Below are 20,875 nucleotides of genomic sequence, written 5' to 3'. Positions count from 1 at the left end.
CACAGAGAACACACCAATGTCCTCTCCAGTCACAGATTCTCATCCCACCTTTAATCTGCACAGATGCTGGTCGGGTTTAACCCCCTCAACACTCATGCATCCCAATCCACAGACATGAAGCTGTAAAAGCCACAACATAAAAGCCCGCGATAGTAACGCTGTCGCCTGCTCTCCTGAGCTGCGGACACTCCTAGACTTCACAAAGGACAATTATTTTCTTTGGAATTACAAAACCCGCAGTGAGTGATTTCCCAGAGTACAATGCATGAATGCATGGCAAGAGCAGAGCAGTCTGTCTGTGAATTAAGTCTCTGCTCAGACAAGGCCAAATCAGCAGCTTTTATCCACAGGAGGTCACCTCCTTATTGCCACTCTATGCAAGAAAGCCTAGTCTCCAGCCGAAAGGTGGCGCTCTCAGATGAAGTTACAATCTAAACCAAACCATTATCTGTGCAAATATAGTAATATTTACCAACCACGGTGAACACAATGACGCAATAGTCTACAGCGATATATATAGGATTTCTATGAGTGGAAAATGCAGCTTCCTACACCACCCACAGAGAGGCACACAAGCATATAATACATACACAGACCCCTCCCCCCGACATACACATAGGACCCTACATACACACCCGCCTCCCCCAACATACGCATAGGACCCTACATACACACCCCCCTCCACATGTACATCCTCTTCCCAATCATACATATAGACATGCATAGCCTTACATACTGCATTGTGTACATGGATTCACATTAGTCATTGTATTGATAAATTGAAGGAAGAAAGTGCACATGAAACAGCTTTTACATGACGCACTCAGACTACAACCCATCCACTGATATGAGGCCTTGTACACGATGCAAAGAAAAACACATACCATGAGATATGGCCTTCCCAAAACCCTGTCTGATGACAAATGCACATCTAGCAGGATGTCTTTATTAGTGGAGGCCTGCTGTATCCTGCTAGATGTGCATTTGTCATCAGACAGGGTTTTGGGAAGGCCATATCTCATGGTGTTATTTTTTTCTATGCTAGCTGTTTTTGATATTAGTGTTAGGACTCGCAATTATGAGGACCTGTGACGTGGCTTGCGGGCTTATCTATTTTGGCCAAAATATTAACCAATACCTCATTTAATGTATTTATCATATGCATTAATTTTTTTACACTTTTTATCGTATCAGTTTTTGCAGGATGCAGCCGGGCCTCTTTTTGTTGGCTTGGTCTATTGGGGCGTCTGTCCCTGTGTGTTCCATACTATAGTGCTGGAGCAGCCCGCCTGATAATACTATGGGCGTCATTAATAGGTTGCAAGCCAGACTCTTGCATCACATTTAACTGTGTGACTTGCATCCTATGCAAGCCATATCTATGCGCAATTTTTTTCTACTAGGCAGTCAACCCCTCCATAGTCTGATAGTTGTGGGGTGGCTGCTTTTATCTGTAGTTTGCACCTGTGCTGCCCCTTGCCTTTATTAGTGGAGGCCTGCTGTATCCTGCTAGACGTGCATTTGTCATCAGACAGGGTTTTCGGAAGGCCATATCTCATGGTTTGTGTTTTTTTTTCTATGTTAGCTGCTTGTACAAAATGCAGAATGTAGAATTTAAATGGATAGTGATCAAGTGAGATCTAGGAGTACAAAATCAGAGAAAGAAAGTCATCCATTCTAAAGATAAGTCAGCAAGGCCAGATGAATTCACATTGTGTCAATGGAAAGGACGAATTCTAGGAACACTTTCCATGGCCACTTTCATACATCTGTGTACTTTGACCGAGAAGCATGGACTGGCCGATGGTCTCCTGACAGGACAGCCTCCTGTATGCTGTAATGGACTGTGACACATGGATGTGTGAATGCAGCGCTATGGATGGTGTTTGCCATTCTTCCCACAGCCATTGTGGACAGCTCACTGCTACCACCAGGCCGTGCACAGGATATGGGAACAGCTCGTGTTTCATTAGGGCAAAAGCTTTGTAGGTGTTGAGAGAAATCTAAAGGATCAAAGCAGTGAAGATCAGCACTCAGCACCCAACAATATCTCATGGGCTAAATGCCACCAGGATCAAGTCTTCGTTCTTCTAGCACCCCAAGCCAACAACCTAAAGTTACATCATAATGGGAGAGGACTTGTTCAACCCATATTATGTATTTTCTTAGAAGCACTTGAAGGTAGGATGCAGCAATGGTTTACTGCAATAAGTCTCACATCTTGGTGAGTGTAGGTGAAGACGTTTGTTATCTGCAGCAATTCTCGATAAAATCCCAAGTGCTAATATCATTCTGCAAAGTTGGGCAGATCTTAGGAGTTAGGTCCTCAAAATGCCTAGGAATTTGCTCCAGGCACCAAATGGTAATAAAATTTAATCTGAAGCTACTAAGAAAATCCTACTGTTTGCCAGGATGGTCTATACAGCACCTACAGTCTGCAGTCACCGGTCTACTTCCGTCCGACCATGTTGCAGGGTCACTAACCCTAGAATACAAAAGGGTCTACATCATACCAGGAAATAAATGAAGAAAGCAAACCACATGGGGCAGTGCAAGCATACCCGATACTCGAATCCCACCAAGGACAACATCTGCAAGGAGTTTGTATGTTCTCCCCGTGTTTGCGTGGGTTTCCTCTGGGCACGCTGGTTTCCTCCCACATTCCAAAGACATACTGATAGGGAATTTAGATTGTGAGCCCCATCGGGGACAGTGATGAAAATGTGTGCAAACTGTGAAGCGCTGCGGAATATGTTAGCGCTATAAAAAAAAAAAAAAAAAGGAATAAAGAAAGAAAGAAAAAAAGAAAGATCACACCAATGAAAGCGGAGACTCCCCGCCATTGTGTTAGACGTTAAAGAGTGGCCCTGTGCGTGCAACATTATTTCTGTTATTACATGATTTTTACATTTCATTTTTTACTAATTTTTCTGTGTAACTTTCATTTGCCCCTAAAGTAGTAGTAGAGACTGGCTGCTATGATGTCTCCATTACACAGAGACTTAATGGATTCCTGCTCTCCTGTCTGTATGTAGCACACGTTCAGAAGCAGCAGTGCTCCCTCCCCAAAGACATCATACAGTAGTACTGAGATATGTAGCTGTGAATGCAGCTCTAGAGTGAGGTTAACACTTGCTACTTTCTAGTAACATAGAAATCACTTTGCTCCTCCCACTTCCTTCCCTTTGCATAAGCTTTAATAGGCAGCTGTTATCTGGCCCTTAAGTGAAAGGGCAGTGTCTTGACCTGACCGTTTTCGAAGGATGAGTTTGGGAGGCAAATTAGAGGGAGAAGCTGCACATAAATGAAGATTTGTCTCATGATATATTTCACAAGGTTTCCTATATGTGCCTGTACTACTGATTTATGCAAATTTCAATAAGCCGCCAGTGACCACTTATTTGATTTTTTTAGCTGGGCGCTGCATCCCCAGGCAGAATTATGATGTCACGCGAGGCGAAAGTCACGATATAGCGGTGTGGGCCTAATACAATAGGGTTCTGTACAGTCACGAAAGGAAAGTTGCACTATACCCCACAAACTACGGTAGTAGGAGTTATAGGAAATTACTACAAAAACAGAATATAACAAAAAACACATTAGAAACAGACTGTCCCATGCCAACCTTGTCCTCAAACCCCAGCTGATCTCATCCAAGGTTGTGGGAATGTCTTGAAAGAAGGGAGGGAGGATAGTGAGGAAGAGGAAAGCAAGAGAAAGAAAAAGTAGGTCGTTGACAGACTGCAAATGGATGGAAAGCAGATGGATAGGAGGCAGACGTAAAATAACCCTTAGTGCATCCATATAATCTAGGACTGCAGCATCTGACACTGTCACGGTTAAGACAAAACCAGCTCAGGTGGCCATTTATCATCAGGTGAAACTGTAAAAGGACACCAAATATATTGCTGCATAGCCAGAGACCCACCATTGTCACCCAAGATTTTATGACACTCATGAAGAGAATTGTTTTCCATTAAAAAACCATTTACACTGCAAGATTATAGTGAACGATACTTACTAGGAGTGCTCAAATCTACCATAATCAGGATGCCGATGAGACGTTAAAAGAGCAAAATGCACGCGCATCATGTGAAGTGACCTTTTGTGCTGCATCAAAGATCACCATTCTCGGCGGTGCCCGTGTGAACAGGACTCTTGCTGCCTAGGTCAATGGCAACCTATGCACACACTGAACGTATTACCGATTGTTCAGTCCACATGTGAAGAGTGGGCTACCTGTCTCAACAGGCTATTAAATAACCGCCGATTAGTAAGTATTTACCGATACAGTCATTTATCGCCACAAAATGGGGTGGAATAAATGCACTTTGCTAATGCTTTTCTTGTAAGGCACAGCATGTTAGAGTTTTTTCAGGGCTGCCTAAGAAACCCAGATATATTCACTCCCATCCACTTCCCGTAAAGTTTTGCCAATGTCCATGCATGGCAACCCAGACTGGTCAAATGGAACAGAGGAGGGAAGTGGGCACAATGCTTGTGGAGCCAACAACAGTTAGTACTTGGCATGTCCAAAAAGAGTTCGTTAGTTCCTACACAGTGCAACTCTACCGATGAGGTAATGATCTGCGCCATGGGAGTATGGGTATAGGACAAGGACGACAACTTAACATGCACTTGGCTAGACGCCAACTGTGTCTGTATCACCAAATAGTACTCCACTGCCAAAATACGGAAGAGCAGTCCCATCGCCATGATCCTCACCACATGGTGAGGGCTACATACAGATCTCGTTGCAGGCTCTGGGGCCATTTTAAGGCTTACTACTTACCATCGTGGATTTGTAAAGGACTGGAGATCTTGTTGTCCATGAAAAAGACAAATCCTATTTAGAAGAAAGCAACACTTGGTGCGGTGCCCAACGAGCATCAGGGCTCTGACTTTTCGGGCGATGCGCCTCTATACAAGAAGCTCCACAGACCTCAAGATGCAAACGCAATGCTGCAGGCTACATAACAGATGTACGATTGTCCCCTTAGACAAGGAAGCAGGAAAGATCTCCACTAATATTGACTGCATGAAAAAGCAGATGAAAGTGATGGCGTTAAACGCACCCATGGCGCTACATAATCTAGGCCACCTGCATGGGGGCCTCGACTGCCAAGACAGCAATGGTAGAGTTAACACCCCCAGAGCCAGGAATTCTAGGAATGCCAAAGTATCCAGGGATATTACTGGCTGGAAGAGAGACACAGGTTTCCATGGTAGTAATACCCGCCTCTCAGGGACACAGCGGGCATGGGTAGCAACGCAGAGAATGGAAATAGAGCTTTCTGGTCAAAATGCTACCACCCAGACTGGCAGCAGCATGAGAGGTGCAGCTCATTGCACCAAGAAGTAGGACAATCAACGGGGTCTTGCAAAGAAAAGAAAAAAAAAAAAAAAAGCATAAATGCAGCCTATGTAATAAAGATCGACACATCTCCTGATATTTAGGTTGGCAAGGGCAAAGAGTATCGAAAGCGAGCACACAGGAAAATCAATTTCACTAATGCAGTGAAGCTAACAGCTGAGGCACAAACCCCACGACACTGGTGGGCATCCTCCATTTGTAACGGATATGATCTGCAGCTTTGCAATCGGAGTGACCATGGGGTAGAGCCGTCAGCCAGGGCCGGCCACGCAGACATACTCAGTATTGTAGAAAAGAACAGAGCGCAGTCAGTCCTCACCTAGCAGAATACAAAGAGCCTCACACGGCCTTGTGCCATACACCAGGGCCCGGCACATTCAGCTGGCAACAGCTGGGGCTAAGACTGCATTGAAGAAATACTTATGTATGCGGCCTACAAGCCTGGGGAGAATACACAGAAGGGGATCCAGACACGAGATATACAGTACATTAAATAGAGGAGCCCTAAAGTAGGACTCCTTATAGCATAAATGTTACACTCTGGCATGCAGGGTGATTATATCTGACAGATGATGCCGGCACCAGTATTGCAGTTTAATTTGTATCGGCATCCTGGAAGCAATGATGGAAGAGGGAAGCCATCCGCTCTCTCCTCCATCATTCTCCCTCTGCATCTGACATCTCAGCGCATGATGTCACCATTTCTTGCCCACTGTACCAGCGGTGAAGAGCACTCTCTGCCAAAACCAGAGCAGCAGGGTAAAGAGGAGAGGAGAGTATTTTTTTTTCTTAACGTGGGGCCCATTAGCCCTGTGTGGAGGGCCATGTGGGGCATCATACTGTGTTGGTGTCACTATACTTTGCCAGAGTGATGGCGTGTACAGTAGGGTCATCATTCCATGCGTGTGGAGGGTGCTGTTGAAGAACTCACTGTTGGGGTATCATACGGTGCTTGGGGGACTTTTGTTGGCATCATACTTTCTGATGAAAGTGCAATCTAGGTACTTCAATAGGAGGAAAATTTGTTTGTAATAGCTGCAAAGTTGTGAGATATACCATTTTGTGACACTAGTGAATAATAAGGTGTTTTTTTTAGGGGAGGGGTGGGCATTAGAACATCTGCGTTGGGGCCCCATGATTTCTAAGTACACCCTTACCCACGAGGAAATACGCGCTGCTCCGGTTATCTGATGTGACTCTTAAGATCTAGTAATTAAAATGTACTTTGTTCATGGGACAACCTCCAAGTTTGTTTCCATATGAAAAGGTTCATCATTACTTTAAGGAAAAACTTCAATTGTGGACATTTTTTTAATACATAAGCATCAAGGTCGGCCCGTGACGGTCCCAAGGTTTTAATTTTGTCCCTCTATGTATTTGAGTTTGGCCTTAAAGGAAGGCCTAAAAGAAAAATTCTCAAAGTATAGACTACAGAACCCCATCAAAAACAGACTTCCTCCACAACCTACAAAGACTCCCCGACCACATTCTACAGGACAGAGACAGGCACTAGCATCCTTGAGGATTTAGCGAAGAAGTGGCCATATGCCTTAAAAGTGCATGGAATTTAAAAGGGCAAGTGCTGCCAGGTTGCGGCAGGTAACAGTAGATGTGACGTCACCAGCCCGAATCACCACCTCGTGTGGACGTGAGTGGAGCAGGACTTGCTGTTTAACCCCTTCACCCCCAAGGGTGGTTTGCACGTTCATGACCGGGCCAATTTTTACAATTCTGACCACTGTACCTTTATGAGGTCATAACTCTGTAACGCTTCCATGAATCCCGGTGATTCTGACATTGTTTTCTCGTGACATATTGTACTTCATGTTAGTGGTAAAATTTAATTCAAATAACTTGCATTTATTTGTGAGAAAAACGGAAATTTGGCGAAAATTTTGAAAATTTCGCAATTTTCCAACTTTGAATTTTTATGCCCTTAAATCACAGAGATACGGCACACAAAAAACTTGATAACTAACATTTCCCACATGTTTACTTTACATCAGCACAATTTTGGAACCAAAACTTTTTTTGTTAGGAAGTTATAAGGGTTAAAAGTTGACCAGCGATTTCTCATTTTTGCAACACCATTTTATTTTTAGGACCACATCACAGTTGAAGCCACTTTGATGGGTATGATAGAAAATACCCAAAAGTGACACCATTCTAAAAACTGCACCCCTTAAGGTGCTCAAAACCACATTCAAGAAGTTTATTAACCCTTTAGGTGCATCACAGGAATTTTTTTGAATATTTAAAAAAAAAAAATGAACATCAACTTTTTTTCATAAAAAAAATAATTCAGGTTCAATTTTTTTTATTTTACCAAGGGTAACAGGAGAAATTGGACTGCAAAAGTTATTGTGCAATTTGTCCTGAGTACGCAGATACCTGATATGTGGGGGGGATCCACTGTTTCGGCGCATGGCAGAGCTCAGAATGGAAGGAGCGTCGTTTGACTTTTTCAATGCAAAATTGGCTGGAATTCAGATTGGACGCCATTGTCACGTTTGGAGAGTCCCTGATGTACCTAAACAGTGGAAACCCCCTACAAGTGACCCCATTTTGGAAACTAGACCCCCCCAAGGAACTTATCTAGATATGTGGTGAGAACTTTGAACCAACAAGGGCTTTACAAAAGTTTATAACGTACAGCGGTACAATTAAAAAATCATATTTTTTCCACAAAAATGATCTTTTCACCCTCAATTCTTATTTTCCAAGGGTAACAGGACCCTAAAAGTTATTGTGCAATTTGTCCTGAGTACGCTGATACCCCACATGTGGGGGTAAACCACTATTTGGGCGCATGGCAGAGCTCGGAAGGGAAGCAGCGCCATTTGACGTTTTTGGCTGGAATTGAGATCGGACACCATGTCGCGTTTGGAAAACCCCTGATGTACCAAAACAGTGGAAACCCCCCACAAATGACACCATTTTGGAAACTAGACCCCCTAAGGAACTTATCTAGATGTGTGGTGAGCACTTTGACCCCCCCAGTGCTTCACAGAAGTTTATAACGCCCGGGCGTGAAAATAAAAAATTCGTATTTTTTCCACAAACATGATCTTTTAGTCACCATTTTTTTATTTTCCCAAGGGTACCAGGAGAAATTGGACCCCAAAAGTTGTTGTCCAATTTGTCCTGAGTATGCTGATACCCCATATGTGGGAGAAAACTACTGTATGGGCACACGTCGGGGCTCGGAAGGGAAGTAGTGACGTTTTGGAATGCAGACTTTGATGGAATGGTCTGCGGGTGTCATGTGCGTTTGGAGAGCCCCTGATGTACCTAAACTATTGAAACTCCCCACAAGTGACCCCATTTTGGACACTAGACCCCCCACGGAACTTATCTAGATGTGTGGTGAGTACTTTGAACCCCCAAGTGCTTCACAGAAGTTTATAACACTCGGACGTGAAAATAAAAAAAATCATTTTTTTCCACAAAAATGATATTTTTGCCCCCAATTTTTTATTTTCCTAAGGGTAACAGGAGAAATTGGACCCCAAAAATTGTTTTGCAATTTGTCCTGAGTAGGCTGATACCCCATATGTGGGGGTAAAACACTGTTTGGGCGCATGGCAGAGCTTGGAAGGGAAGGAGCACCATTTGACTTTTTCAACTCAGAATTGGCTGGAATTGAGATCAGACGCCATGTTGCATTTGGAGAGCCCCTGATGTGCCCAAACAGTGGAAACCCCCAATTCTAACTCCAACCCGAACCCCAACATGCCCCTAGACCTAACCCTAACCCTAGCCCTAACCCTACCCCAACACACCCCTAGCCCTAACCCTAATGGAAAAATGGAAATAAATACATTTTTTTTTATTTTATTATTTTTCCCTAACTAAGGGGGTGATAACGGGGGGTTTGATTTACTATTTATGGCGGTTTTTATTTTTGGCAGCTGTCGCACGCTAAAAGACGCTTTTTATTGTAAAAATAGTTTTTGCATCACCACATATTGAGAGCTATAATTTTTCCGTATTTTGACCCACCGGGTCATGTGAGGTCTTATTTTTTGCGGGACGAGTTGACGTTTTTATTGGTACCATTTTCGGGCACGTGAAATTTTTTGAATCGCTTTTTATTCCGATTTTTGGGATGCAGAATGAAGAAAAACCAGCGTTTCATGAATTTCTTTTGGGGGGTGCGTCTACACCGATCCGCCTGCGGTAAAATTGATAAAGCGGTTTTATTCTTCGGGTCAGTACGGTTACAGAGATACCTCATTTAGGTCGTTTTTTTATGTTTTTGTCGGTTTTATGCAATGAAAACTATTTTATATAATAATTATTTTTGCATCGCTTTATTCTGCGAGCTATAACTTTTTTATTTTTTCGCTGATGATGCTGTGTGGCGGCTCGTTTTTTGCGGGAAAAGATGACGTTTTCAGCGGTTCCATGGATATTTATATGCGTCTTTTTGATCGCGCGTTATTACACTTTTTGTTTGGCATTATGATAATAAATCATTATTTTTTGCTTCGTTTTTTTATTTTTATTTTTTAAGGGGTTCGCTAAAGGGGTTAACTAATGGGACAGTTTTATAGGGCGGGTCGTTACGGACGCGGCGATACCTAATATGTGTACTTTTATTGGTTTTTTTTATTATTTCCAAAAAATGGATTTATTGGGGGAATATTTTTTTTTTTTCTAATTTATTTGGCGATTTTTTTAAATTATTTTTACACTTTTTTTTATTTTTTTTTTTACTTTATTAAATAGTCCCAGGTGGGACATCACTGTCCTGTGACAGATCAGCGATCTGTCACATCACAGATCACTGTGACAGATCAGCGATCTGACACAGGCACTGCAGAAGGCTTCCTCATGCCTGCGCTTTGCAGGCACTGAGGAAGCCAGCTTCCTCAGGCCCCCGTCGCCATCTTGGATTTGGGGGCCTGGAGGAAAGGAGTCCCCCGCAGCAGCGCTGCACATTGCGCTGCCGTGGGGGGCTCAGGGAAGCACGGAGGGAGCCCCCTCCCTGCCGATGCTTCCCTTTAACTCCCGGTACACCGCGATCATGTTTGATCGCGGTGTGCAAGGGGTTAACGTGTCGGGGGCGGTCCGTGACCGCCCCTGACACATTGTGCCGGGTGTCAGCTGTGATAATCAGCTGACACCCGGCCGCGATCAGCGGCGCTCACCACGTGGGCGCCGCTGATCGCGCCCGACGTACTATCCCGTCCATGGGCATAGGGGCCCAGGTCCCATGGACGGGATATACCGTCGGATGTCAGGAAGGGGTTAAGGTATCCAGTCAATTTAAATGTACGCACTAGAATAGATCATGAGACTACACAACATGATGTAGGATGATGCCATCATCCTCCTCCAATCATAATATCAATTCCTCGTCCAGGGACTCTGCATTACTAACACCATGGCGTAAGGAGGCAGTTTAAAAATGTCAGACTTCAGGCTAATTTAAGGTCAGCCATCGCCTGGGGACAGGCAGTCTTTGCTCCCTGGCATTCAAGCATTTTGTGGTTGAACATGACCTACCTCAGAAAGAGTCGCAAACACCTTTCTTTTCAAAGAAAACCACCATTAAACCCATGGTGCCCGAACCATGAATCAGAGCTTGGCTTTGTGATTCCACCATGGTGCACATGGGAACGCTGCAGTGTTCCATAGACAGTTTGATAAGAGTCAGGGTCTATAAGGAGAGGCTCAAAGTGGTATTACCATCTCCCAATATGTATTAGGTGTAATATTAGAAAATACCTCCAATTAGAAATGTAGCATAGTTTTTCTGATTCACAATGTCTTGCAGACATTGAAAACCTTAGGCAGCCATGGTTACGACCACTGATACAGTGACAGCTACTTGCTAGTGGTCCTAATAATGGATACCTAAGGTCCTGCACATGAGGAAAGAGACATAGCGAATAAGAAAAACTATACTACATTTCTATGTGGAGGCTACCACCACCACCACTACTACATATTGGGATAGAATCTTAGAGATGGGAATACCCCTTTAAGTTGCCAGAAGAAGTCTTTGGCCGCCTTGTCACCAATCCACATCAGTTGATTGACTGATGTGTGTAAATTAGAAGACTGGTTAATCAACTGGATTGGGAAGAGGGGGGAGCGTCACAGGACGAGTCTGATGTGTCCATATAGTCCACGGTCAGCTCTTTAAAGTACCGTATGTTTTCTTTGAATCATCTCAGCATTTCCAAGGAAAACCTGACTGATTCAGTTGTTTGGGCAGCATAAATCTTAAGACAGGTTCCCTTTAAAGGGAATATTATCTGTCACCCCTTTTTTGAGATATCATATAATGACATAATTCAATTGTGTGTCACATAAGGATTCTCTTAGTACTTTTGCTTCCCCCTGACCCCGCACCTTTCATGCATAAATACCTTTTTTATATCGGTTCAGATGTATGTAAACTGCCACGGTCCGGTCCGCTGGGCAGGGCTTATTCACCTGATCCCCCCCCTCCCTGTCTTGCTCTATGCATTTCTTCTTGTGTAGAGCAAGACAGGGAGGGGGGAGCAGGTGAATAAGCCCCGCCCATCAGACCGGACCGCGGCAGTTTACATACATCTGAACCGATATAAGAAAGGTATTTATGCATGAAAGGTGCGGGGGTCAGGGGGAAGCAAAAGTACTGAGAGAATCCTTATGTGACACACAATTGAATGATGTCATTATATGATATCTCAAAAAAGTGGTAACAGATTCCCTTTAAGGCCACAATACACAATATGTACTCAAAAATAATGGTTGATGGCAGCACAACACACCGTGTAATAAGATTATACATGAGTGTTCTTCCCCATCCATTGAGCATCAGCCTGTGTAAAGGGACCTTCACACGTGCAATGATCAACTTGTAAGAGCCCTGATGCACAATAATAAGCTGTCGGCTGAATGATGGCTCTGCCGATGGGCGCTCAGTACAGCCCGTTATCTCCCACTTTCTCTATGAGAGTTGAAGGCAGAGGAGCATCTCTGGGGAGAGCAAAAGTATCGACTGTTAATGTTCAGCAGACCAGATCCTCCTCTCTTCCAACATCATCTGTTGGGGAGAGTTGGGAGACCCCACATATACATTAGATGCAGGACAATCCCACAGACATTGCCAGGCTCAGGAGACATTAGTGTAATTTGTATGGGGGCTTTATTATGGGGGGCTAATCACAGAGGGTGCAGGAAAGGCAACGTTTCCCTATTTCTACATTACATTACAGTGGAGAGAATATCTCTCATCAGTCCATGTCTGCATGACGTCTTCCTGATCGAGGACTTCAGTGGTCCTGGAGAGACCTTCTGTGTCAATCCCCATTATACAGTCATTGTCATCTATTCTACCACCATGAAATGATGGTCTCACTGGGATGGGGGGGGGGGGGTCCAGACTCCTTTATCAGACTATGCAATAACGGAGGTGGTCACCCAGCATAAGACAAGCTCCACAGCCTGAACTTTACACCAAGGACGTTACACATTTGGATAACCTTTAACGTCCTGAACTAGCACTACACAACAAATTCAGCAGCATTTATGGATGAAACCACTCAACACGTCCAACTACAGAATAACATGTCATTAGATTTACAAGACTATGCTCAATTTCGAAAAAAAAAAAAAAAAAAAAAAAAAATTGTTCAATTGCTTCCTTGGTACAATGTTAAGCAACTTTGTAAATATTCTTCATTAACAAATGTTTTACCGTTTTGGTGCTACAATGTTTAACGGGATTGTGCAGTGACATACACACAGTGTCAGGTCGCTGCATTTTGCAGGCTCCAGATTTCCAGCCCTGCAGTGTGAATACATCATAACACTGCAGGGTGGGATCTGGCGCCGGCGAAACACGCAGGCGTGATAGCCTGAACTGTTGCCGGCAGGCGCCTGCGCTGTGCCATGTAACGGCGACAGCAAGGCAGGAAGAGGCGGCGCAGGGTGGGCATGATTGACGGCGGGGAGGCGGCTGCTACAGGGGGACACACAATACCTATGGGACACATTACAGGTATGGGGACATATTTATAAAAGTTAATATTTTGGCGTTCGTGGGGGGGTCAGAAACTGAATATAGCCACCTTCACAGAATGCAGCCTTAGTGCTGAATTAAAAAAAAAAAAAAAAAAAAAAAAAAAAAAAAAAACCACACTTCTGCAGGCATGTTCCACGGCCGTGACACCTGCTTTGCAGCATAATCGCATGGTTACTGTGCACTTCATCCCTTTTGCAGATTCACTTGAGCAAGGAAAGTGGCGCCATCTTGCTGAAGTCCTCCACCAAGATGGCGCTGCCCGCGCATGCACAATAGCAGCTGTCGGCGATCTCCTAGAACTTCTACTGCGCAGGCGGCGCAATCTTTTTTTTGCTTCTCCAGCAATATGGCGATGCCAGCAGCTATGGGATCTCTATACAAACCAGTATCTGCTATTGCGCAGGCTTCATTTTCAAAATGGCTTCCCCCCCCCCTCGCTCAAGTAAATCTGCAAAAGGGATTAAGTGCACAATAACCATGCAACTATGCTGCAGCGCAGGTACCACGGCCGGCTCAGTCTTGCAGAGGCGTTTTTTTTTTTTTTTTTTATTCAGTATGTGCTGGTATCCATTATGCAAACTAGGGGGCAGGTCAGTGAGGGATCAGTGACCTGTCAGCAGTCTGCATTATGAATAGCTAATCAGAGCACCACATGCCCCAGCTCCGCCTTAGGACACGAGCATATCATTAACGCAAAACTGAAAATAAAGATTAAGGGTGTGTGCACACGCTGCGGATTCTGCTGCGGATCGGCAGCGGATTTGGCCCGCAGAAGAACTTACAAGTCATTCTTTTCTGCGGATTCCGCTGCGGTTTACCATCTCCTCCATTGTAGAGGGGATAAACCGCAGGGCAAACCTCAGGGTAATTTGCTGGTCTTCTGACCTGCGGATTTTGCAAAATCAGCGCGGAAAAATCCCTAGACAAATTAGCAGCATGTGCACATAGCCTAAGAAACAATCACAAGACGGATTTCATCAACCATGGTATTATTAATTTTATTCAGTATAACGGCGCCGACTTGACACTCGTGTAGGTTACTGTGCACAATCCTGCTGATAGATTCCCTTTAAGTCCTTATCCAGAGATCTGCAAGAAAATTGTTACAAATCTGTCAGACAGCCCTCTGTTTTCTTCTCCCATCTCAGTGTTATGATAATGGCAAGGAGGGACTTGTACACAGATCAGCAGCAGAGAGGTGAGAAAGAATGCAATCTCAAAGAAGGCAGAGAAACAGCCCTATAGAAGAGGCGGAAAGCATATGGAGAAGAAATAAGGGAAGTCAGCAGAACCCTGGATACACATTGCTTACATCCAGCCTCTATTACTGGGAGGCACACTGACAATAAAAAGAATTAAGAAAAAAACAAACAAATTTGAACCAGGTTTCAAGCTGCATATCAGGCGGTGTGAAAATGAATGAATGTCTGAAGAAATAAAATCCCCTCCCCTCATGTCAAAAGCCTCTAAATACAATAGCCATTCACACCAAGTTCAGGATATTCCAGAGCAAATTAAAGTGTACCGCATTTTTCACACTATAAGATGAACTTTTTGTCTCCTAAAAAGTGGAGGAAAATGGGGGGTGCGTCTTATAGTCCAGATGTACCGACTCTGGCTGTGGTGGGTGGAGCGTTTTCAGCAGAGCAGCGGGTCAAAGAGGCAGGAGCTAGCGGCTCTGGCTAACTCCTGTGCCCGCTGCTAAAGAAAAATGAATATTCACTGCATTCCACGCCCATGGGCATGGAGGGCAATGAATATTCATTTCTTTTTGGCATTCTGGTAAGATTGGCCCCATCCCGTTCCTCGCATGCATGGCCTCATCAGAAAAGATTTTAAAAAAAAAAAAAACACATTACACTATAACAATATTCAGAATATTCATTTCTATTAAGTAGCGGCACATGTGACCGCCAGCAGCTGCAGGAAGGCTCCAGCTGACACTATGCACGCTAGAGAGCAATGAATACGCAGTGATTTGCACGCACAGTCCCTGAGTGCAGAGCATTGGAGTATTCTGGCAGCTGCCCTTCGGCTTGCAAGCAGCGCATGACGTCCCTGCCATGCGCTGTTTACAGGCATTAAGCAGTTACTGGCATCGGAGCAGGACGCTGCGAGGGAGCGGAGGAAGGTAAGTGTAATGGTTTGTTGTTTTTAATCTTTTCTGATGGGCCATGCATACTAGGACCGGGATGGGGCCAATCATACCAGGTTAAGAATGTGGCCCCGCATACCAATATAGGGATGAGGGGGACCATTCCAACCAGGATAGCGATGAGGTGGCCATGTATACCAGGCTAAGGAGGCATGCATGCATGCATGCAAGGATAGGGATGAGGGGGCCATGCATACCAGGATAGTCATGAGGAGCCATGTGTATGAGGATGGGGATGAGGGGACCATATACACCAGGATAGGGGATATTCCGTACAGAATTGACCACATTTTCAGTTTTTTTTTCCCCCCAATTTCCTCCTCTAAAACCTAGGTGGGTCTTAAGGTCCGGTGCGTTTTATAGTCTGAAAAATACAGAGGTCAGTGGGTGCCGGAATGCCGAAATTGCCAATGATCACTGAGCCAGTGACTGAGGAGAGAGCTGCAGTCGGCTGAAAGCTTCTGCCCTTTAACTTTAGTATGAGGAGCAGGAGGGAGTCTCAGGATCTGGACTCTCCACCAATCAGAATGTCTGACAAAGTTTTTAAAGCACTTTGGAGGTTTTATGTAAGTGCAATTACATTTTAAATGGTCCCCGCCCACAATCTTATTTAGCCCATAAATAAGTAAAATCTTGCCAAGGCCGGGTTCACATTAGTGTTTGAGTCCGCAGCATAGTGCTGCGGACTTCTTTCCTTAAGCTCCACCTACTTCCGAATGCATGCAGCGTACCTATCTTTAACATTGTGTACGCAGGAACATGCGTTGTATGCGTCCGTCGTTTTGACGTGCCCGCCGAACGCAAGAAATGCAACATGTTGTGTTCGGAGGGCACATCAAAACGAAGGGACGAATCCGCATACAACGCATGTTCCTGGGTACACAATGTTAAAGATAGGTACGCTGCACGCATGCGAAGCAGGCGGAGCTTAAGGAAAGACGTCCGCAGCACCACGCTGCGAACTCAAACGCTAATGTGAACCTAGCCTAACTTGTAGATGGCTCGGGGCCCAACCTCTGAGACCATAGCGATAAAGGTGGATCTGAAACGCTTGATTAGAATGGAGCAGAATGTTCACGTCATAGTCTATGGGTCTGCTGGAGACCGCAGACATTCCAATCCTCGAAATTGGCTGAACACCCAGCCATCAGCAATTTATCACCAAGCCTGAGGACAGATGATAAACTTGATAAGTTGAGAATAATGCTCTATGAATTTGTATAGACTGGAAGTTACAAATCTTAAAGGGGATGTTCACTACTAGGACAACCCATTCCCATTGTTGTTTGGCCTTGATAAAAATCTTATACTCTCCTGTGCCGTTCCAGAACTCACATTCCAGGGTTTTCTGTGCAGATGTTGTGACGCGTGAGCCCGGCACCCAAACAGCTCTGACGTCACGAACATGAAGATGAAGTCCAGGCCGCAGCTGATCTTTGACTTCCTTTTCATGTTCAATTTGTCCAATGGCGGGGCCAGTGATGCCAGCAATGATTAGGCACCAGGCTCATGTGTCAAACTCACAAGAGACCGGGGACCACAAGAGCCGACACCGCAGGAACAGCATCGGCGGCGAGTAGAAGCTTTTTATATGTTAATAGAGGCCAAGCCTGGGGAATGCAAAGGGGTTGTCCTAGTAGCAGACAACTTTAACATGATGTACGCCGTTTATACAGAAACAATAGTGCTCAACCGAAACCCATTCCTCCCAAATTCCCCATATACAAGAGTGCATATGTCTTCATAGGAAAGGGGAGAACAGACCTAATCCAGATCAAAATTCTACAGCAATACAAAGTGGCAGTAGCTTATCATTAGCCAGCCGAACCCATCACACCCCCGTCCGCCGAACATCAGTTCAGAAACAGAACGGATGCTCCCATGTACAATAAACAGTAAGCCTCCATGATAAACTGGTGACTGGGGGGGTGCAGTTCTCATTTAGCAGATATGTTGCCAGATTTCACAATATAAGCTTCATACAATATTAAGTAGGTCTTAGACCTGATGAAGCTGGTGTACTTCCATCAGAATGGTTGTATAATCCATATATAAAAGATTTTATGAGTACAGCTAGGGCTTGACTCAAAATCTTCACGCTACGAGCAGGAAACCTTCCAAGAAGAAATATAGAGCTTTTCTGATGTGGATAATCTAATAAGTGCATCAGGTCTAAGATGTATACCATACTGAATGAAGCTTGTATTGTGAAATCTGGTGACAGAACCCCCCCCCCCCGCTGATGTATATGGCCAGTCTAAGGAGCCATCACCAGTATCTTTAAATACCTCATCTCCATTTAAGACTTCTGTTCATAGATACTGCATGTCTCCTATACAAAAGTACTGAACAAAAAGTGATCCATCGATAGTAAGTGGCGGGTAGGTTTGCACTGCTGTTGTCGGCGGCCAGACTACCCACAAGGCCGCTGAATCAAGGGCCTGCAAATCTGTTGTTCTCAAATTTAATCTTGATGTGTTGGTGACAAATGGAGGAAAAAAAAAAGCGCTAAAAATCCCAATCAGATGACAACTTGGCTCTAATAAAGTCCCATCGATGAGAAGGTGGTGCCAACACCAGACTCATTTACAAATGCAGGTAATTGACAAAGACCTAAAACACAAAACAGATCTGTCCAGAGCAACAGGATAGTAGATTGTTCCCACAGGTAAAAGAGATGGGTCACTATAGAAAAAGTAAACTACTCACAGAGGGATGTGGCTCTGCCGTGGGTCCGCCTGCCTCAGTTCATCCTCTTCCACATCAGAGTCCCCTCCTGAACTACTTTCTGTGGCATCAGAGTCAAATCCTCGCTCACATGCCTGTAGAGTTGCAGACCCCGAAAAGCTTAGTCTCTCCAGTTCCCCAGCGGTTCCCCTCAAAAAAGCATCCACACTGGCACTTCCCACTTCTCCTCTACGCTGGGCATCAGCTTTCCGTGTTACCACAGTCAAACGATTGCGTGGAGTATCTGGACCTCGACCAAAGGCCGCCCCGACCAGACCTCCAAGCTGTTGATGGAGATGTCGTTCAACCTGCTTGGCTTGGACTAGCTGAAGCCTCTTCTGAATCGAGCGTGCCCTCTTTTCCATCTCCCCATGGCGCCGTAACAAGGCTTTCAAGCGCGTATCAGAACCATGCTCAACACGAGACCCCTTCTGTTCATGTTCCTCATCGGGAGAGCCGGGAGGAACAACTGGGGCTTTGACCCGAGGATCCAGAGCAGGAATGACAAGGCTTGGGGGCTTGTCCACAGCTGGCTTTGCAGGTCGTTTAGCCAGTCCATTTAAAGGTCCTCCTTGGCCCCCTCTTCCAGAATTGGCAATTCCCCTCAGCTCCTCCAGGTTGAGCTCCAAAATGGAGGAACGCCCCCGACACAGTGACTGAGACAAGATAGACCGCGGAGTGAAGACCCCAGCCAATTTTCCAGGCGCTCCACTGTAATTTGTTACCAGGTCTGGCGGGGCAGGTGGAGGAAGACAGCCGCCGTTGGTCTCACCATGAGGGAGGGAGGACGATGGGGGCGCCAGCTTGAAATGCAGGTTGTGGGCGTCAGGGGCAGGGTCAGTGAGAGCAGGTGCCATCGCAGCCATTCAGCACAAGGAATGGGGCAGGGGAGGGGGATGTTTCCCCAGTGGGGGGGCTGACGTTGGCCACACTGCCCCCAAGCAACTCCAATGAGGGGTACCTGAAGGAAAAAGAATAAAAAAAAAAAAAATCAGTATCATGATGAAATTATAAAAAAAAAAAAAAAAAATATAAAACATCTATTTACACAGTAATTCATATCTCACGCAGTGGACCATTATATGGACACCAGTAAAAAGGACACAAATATGAATTTAAGGACAAATATGACAAAAAAAAAAAAAAAAAGTTGACAATGCATCAAAATACCGGGTTTCTTACTGGTCCTTCTCAACACTCAGGAAATTACTTCTGTCGATCACTGGCCTCAGGCAGAAAATGTCTGCAGCAGTCATGCGCCCGCGTGTCGGGTGCCATCGCGGTGCCAGTCACGCGCCCGCGTGTCATCACTGCAGCAGGAAGTAGAGACCTGCATGGAACTGGGCTTTGGCAGAAAGGGCGCGGTGGGGGAATCTTGAGGAAAGTTTTGCTTTTTAACTCAATAGGATTATTGAGAACAAAAATGTCAAAGTGGAAAATCCCCCCCAAAAGTACTCAATGTGCTGAAATTGAAAAGGATTCCTAGAAACGTGGGGAAAAAAAAACAAATCCTACAATCTAAAAACAGTAAGGGCCCTCATTTGCCAAAGATACAAATAATGGCCAAGAAGTGTACTAGATTTAGGATCTAGAACAAAATAACTAATATGCAGGTCATGTTCTGGAATATGCAAGTCATGCTCTGGTGATAGGCAAGTTCTGGCAAGCGGACAGCCAGCCAGCCATACAACCCATTGTCTCCATCAGACATAACACTACCAGCATATGGCTCTGCACCCCATGGCTAGTTTGTCATGAGAAGCCTATGGCGCAGACACTGCAAGAAACATGAATGGTCAAACTTGTAACACAAGAATGGCTCAGAACCACCAGAAAAGGAAACACTCACCTCTAAAGTTGGTGTGAATCGATTTGCAGAACCCGGTACATCGCTCACATCAGCATTCTGTGGCTGCTGGATGGGAGCCCTGAGAACCAACTTGTACCTTCTGGCAGCCATGCTCTTCTTTTGCTTAGCTGGCCTGTCGTGGAGTATTTGTTGCAGCGCGACACTCCGGTAGCAAATCAAAATTACAGCTGCAGATACTGGTAGGTACATGGTGGCTTTCAGGGCTCCTGTCTAGCAGCCACAGATTACCGACAAGGCCAACGAACCGGTCCCGCTATTGGTTTCCCAGCATCTCTACTCATCTCCATGCCGGCTCATAAAGGGGTCCTAAGCTAGGTCCTCCCCACCCCCACAAAGTACTAGTAGGATATCTGTACAGATGCAGTCTTCAGATAACAACCCGCTTCTCAGTCTAGGATCTGACTTAGTATTTTTCATCTATTAAAAACATCATAAAACTAATTTTCCTTTCAAAGTCTACATTACATGCATCACGACTCCACCAAGAGGTCCAGCCTTGGCAGTCACCGACGTACCAATTATTATTAGTTTGTATTGCCGATACTTGAATGTCTCCTCATGAACTACACCCATCAGCGTCAGGACAAGACAGTGCCCATGAGCCTAGTGCTAAAGTTTGGTAAGAGACCTAACTTTTTTTGTTATTTTCCATGGACGCCTATGAACACCACCCACGAGGTGGCTTCTCTACTGATCCATTCCCCTAAACGATCCACACTCCCAACC

At 45.0% G+C, this 20,875-nt stretch overlaps 1 protein-coding gene and 1 long non-coding RNA gene across 6 annotated transcripts in view; both read right to left on the bottom strand.

Annotated features, from left to right (window-relative positions):
* The window catches only part of KANSL1 (KAT8 regulatory NSL complex subunit 1), a 127,952-nt gene that overhangs the window by 88,759 nt on the left and 18,318 nt on the right, over positions 1 to 20,875 (bottom strand). For all 5 annotated transcript variants that reach the window (XM_073582378.1, XM_073582379.1, XM_073582375.1 and 2 more), the window contains one exon: positions 18,262 to 19,240. In XM_073582378.1, coding sequence (XP_073438479.1) covers positions 18,262 to 19,145 — 884 coding nt within the window. In that variant the 5' untranslated portion in view covers positions 19,146 to 19,240. The remainder of the gene's footprint in view (positions 1 to 18,261; positions 19,241 to 20,875) is intronic.
* Positions 14,380 to 18,255, bottom strand: LOC141096027 (uncharacterized). The gene is made up of 2 exons (XR_012233557.1): positions 17,841 to 18,255; positions 14,380 to 14,486 (listed from the first exon to the last, which is right to left on the bottom strand). It is a non-coding gene; the product is annotated as an uncharacterized lncRNA (long non-coding RNA).

This window comes from Dendrobates tinctorius, unplaced genomic scaffold (genome assembly GCF_039654945.1).
Source record: "Dendrobates tinctorius isolate UK_male_01 unplaced genomic scaffold, ASM3965494v1 ptg000071l, whole genome shotgun sequence".
Taxonomy (NCBI): domain Eukaryota; kingdom Metazoa; phylum Chordata; class Amphibia; order Anura; family Dendrobatidae; genus Dendrobates; species Dendrobates tinctorius.
This window is presented reverse-complemented; position numbering and strand designations above follow the sequence as displayed.